General features: G+C 40.5%; 1 protein-coding gene across 1 annotated transcript; it reads left to right on the top strand.

Moving 5' to 3' along the window:
* Window positions 1–516: 516 nt before the first annotated feature.
* Window positions 517–2,173, top strand: LOC100575471 (general transcription factor II-I repeat domain-containing protein 2-like). The gene is made up of 2 exons (XM_003248909.2): window positions 517–1,056; window positions 2,036–2,173. Exons 1-2 carry the CDS (start codon window positions 517–519, stop codon window positions 2,171–2,173), a joined length of 678 nt encoding a protein of 225 aa, XP_003248957.2.
* The last annotated feature ends 498 nt before the right edge of the window (window positions 2,174–2,671 follow it).

The following is a 2,671-nucleotide window of genomic DNA, read 5'->3' on the forward strand; positions in this document are numbered from 1 at the left end:
ATTAGTTCTTTTTTTTACAAAAACCTGTTTATCATAATTACTTTCTATTTTATAATATTATGTTATTAACTAATGCAGGGGGCGGCAATAGGCGGCCCGGGGGCCATGTCCGGCCCGCGGAAGGAAAAAATATGGACCGCCAAAAATTTTCTTAATTTTCCTATATATCCTATGCATCACTCCCCCCACCCTTCATAACAAAAATTAAACTAAAATTGAAATCGATTTCATGAGGCGCTGAGACAATAATAACGGTTAATCATTATCTGTGTTGTTGTTAACGTGCCGCAGTCACGGCTGCGGGCCGAGTCGCTTGCATTCGTGTGTGTGTGTGTGTGTGTGTGTGTGTGTGTGTGTGTGTGTGTGTGATTTCAGAGGCGATCTATTTTTATGATTTATTAGGAAATTGTGATCAAACGTTTTTGGAGTATAAAAGAAGAAGTAATCACGTTCTTGGTAAACTTGGATTCATAAGAATCAAAGCAGTATCATAAATTCTTAACAAACGAGAGCAATATGCTATCTGGGGCATTTTTAAAAGACATTCTTACATATTTAAATGTACTTAATATTGAGTTACAAGGACATAACAAGTTAATTTGTGATCTGATATCAAGTGTATCTGCTTTCCGACGAAAACTTGAAATCTTTGAAGAAGATATAAAAAATCAAGATTTTATTCATTTTCCAACAATCCTTGGATATAAAAAGAATTCCGACATAGACTGCAGTATGTTTTTAAGTTTTTTGTCGGACCTTGGTGAAGAATTTGGTAAGAGATTCAAAGACTTTGCAGAAATTGGAAAACTGTTTCAATTTTTAAAAAATCCGTTTGAAGTTTCTCCGACTGGAGAATGGATTGACGTTGCTACAAAATTATTCAGACTTCCAAAATCTTCACTTCAAATGGAAATTATTGATTTGCAAGAAGATATCTCATTGCAAATGAATAAGACTTCGTCTACTGAAGATTTTTGGATAAAACATGTCTTGGATAAATACATGAACTGTAAAACCCTTGCCATAAAATTAGCTACTATGTTTGGCTCCACTTATGTATGTGAAACTTCGTTTTCAAAAATGACGTTTTTAAAAAACCGATACCGTTCAAGATTAACAGATCACCACCTTGAAAACACTTTACGCATCAGTTGTTCTCCAAGAGTACCAGATTTTAAAAAATTAGCCCAAGAAAAAAAATGTCATTTTGCTCATTAAATTTTGTTATTATTAGTATGAATGTATTATTACTTAATAAATAATTAAATATTAAATACTGTGTCTAAAAATGTGATTTTAATACAAAAATAAATACATTAATGATAAAATTATGTTTAAGATTTTTTTGGCCCTCGAAATTTTTTTTTTTTAAATATCTGGCCCACCATATAAATTAATTGCCGACCCCTGAACTAATGTCTAATATATTGTTATATTTTATAATATGTCTAATATTTATTATATTATGTAATATATTGTTATATTTTGTATCATTTTAAATCATTTTATATTTTTGTATAATTTAAATACCCACGTATTATAACTTTTTTAAAATATACATCATAGAAAAAAAAATTATTTATTATTTCTATATTACAATAATATTAGCATCATAAATAAAAGATTATTGACTAAAATACAGACTGTACCTACTACCTGCGCCCTGTCGCCTGAGCTGGTCTTTTAGTTGGTGAGAATGACACCAAGCGCTAGTGTACTTCGAAACCTAATATTCGGTCTAGTTGCTTATCTATTAATCTTTTATCTATGCATGCGCGTGACGGTCCTTGTCTTTCGTGTGCCGGAGTATAGCTGTCGTGTGTTCCCCGCGTCCTTACTAAGGGGCGCGTCTCGTGGCTATGGCAGTGCCTTCGGTAGCAGAGAACGCGTGCGTGTTCCGGTCATGCGGAAAAGCGGCGGGTCGAAGGTAGCGAGGGTCGCGGGATATGCGGTCTCACGCGAACGGCGGTCTCGTGAAGACGATTTTGAGTTTTGATGTTGACATTTGAGAGTTGATAGATTTTGAATTTTGAAGGCTGGGCCGAAAGAAGGAAGAATTTTTGACGGACTTGTCGAGAGGCCTGACGAAAGTGCATGGAAGGCGACACGTTTTAGCCCCGTGCCCCCACCTCAGGTGATACCAGCACCATCCTTTGGTGTGGAGCGTGACTGACGGCGGGGGTTGGACTTGCTGGCCGGCGACGTCGGGCGGGATTCGGGACCGCCAGTGTCCGACGACGATAACCCGCGAGCGTAGTTTCGGCGGAGGCGACGGAGTGCTGCGCGAGACGTGACGCTTCTCGGCTATGGACAGCCTAAGCTCCTGAACTACCGTGACCAGGCCGTCGACCCGCGCCTCGAGCTGAGCCTCTTGAGGAGGTGACAAAGCCGCGTGCCTGTGCTGGGCCGCCATCTCTGCCCTGATCACCAAGTCATCCAGGGACTCACGGGTATGGAGGAGGGCGATCAAAAGCCAGGTGGGGAGACGTCGCAACCAGTGCTCCCTGAGCAGTGCTTCGTCCACCTGGAGTGGCATGAACAGACGTAGGTCTTCAAGGATTTCGGATGGAAACGGTCCCTCGCCGCGGGGGGATCGGGCAGCAGGTTCTACGCCGCGTCGCTGCATGTCCGGAGTGGAACGATATCTGACATCTGTCGACTGAGTGACGTG

This window comes from Acyrthosiphon pisum, unplaced genomic scaffold (genome assembly GCF_005508785.2).
Source record: "Acyrthosiphon pisum isolate AL4f unplaced genomic scaffold, pea_aphid_22Mar2018_4r6ur Scaffold_15743;HRSCAF=16402, whole genome shotgun sequence".
Classification (NCBI taxonomy): domain Eukaryota; kingdom Metazoa; phylum Arthropoda; class Insecta; order Hemiptera; family Aphididae; genus Acyrthosiphon; species Acyrthosiphon pisum.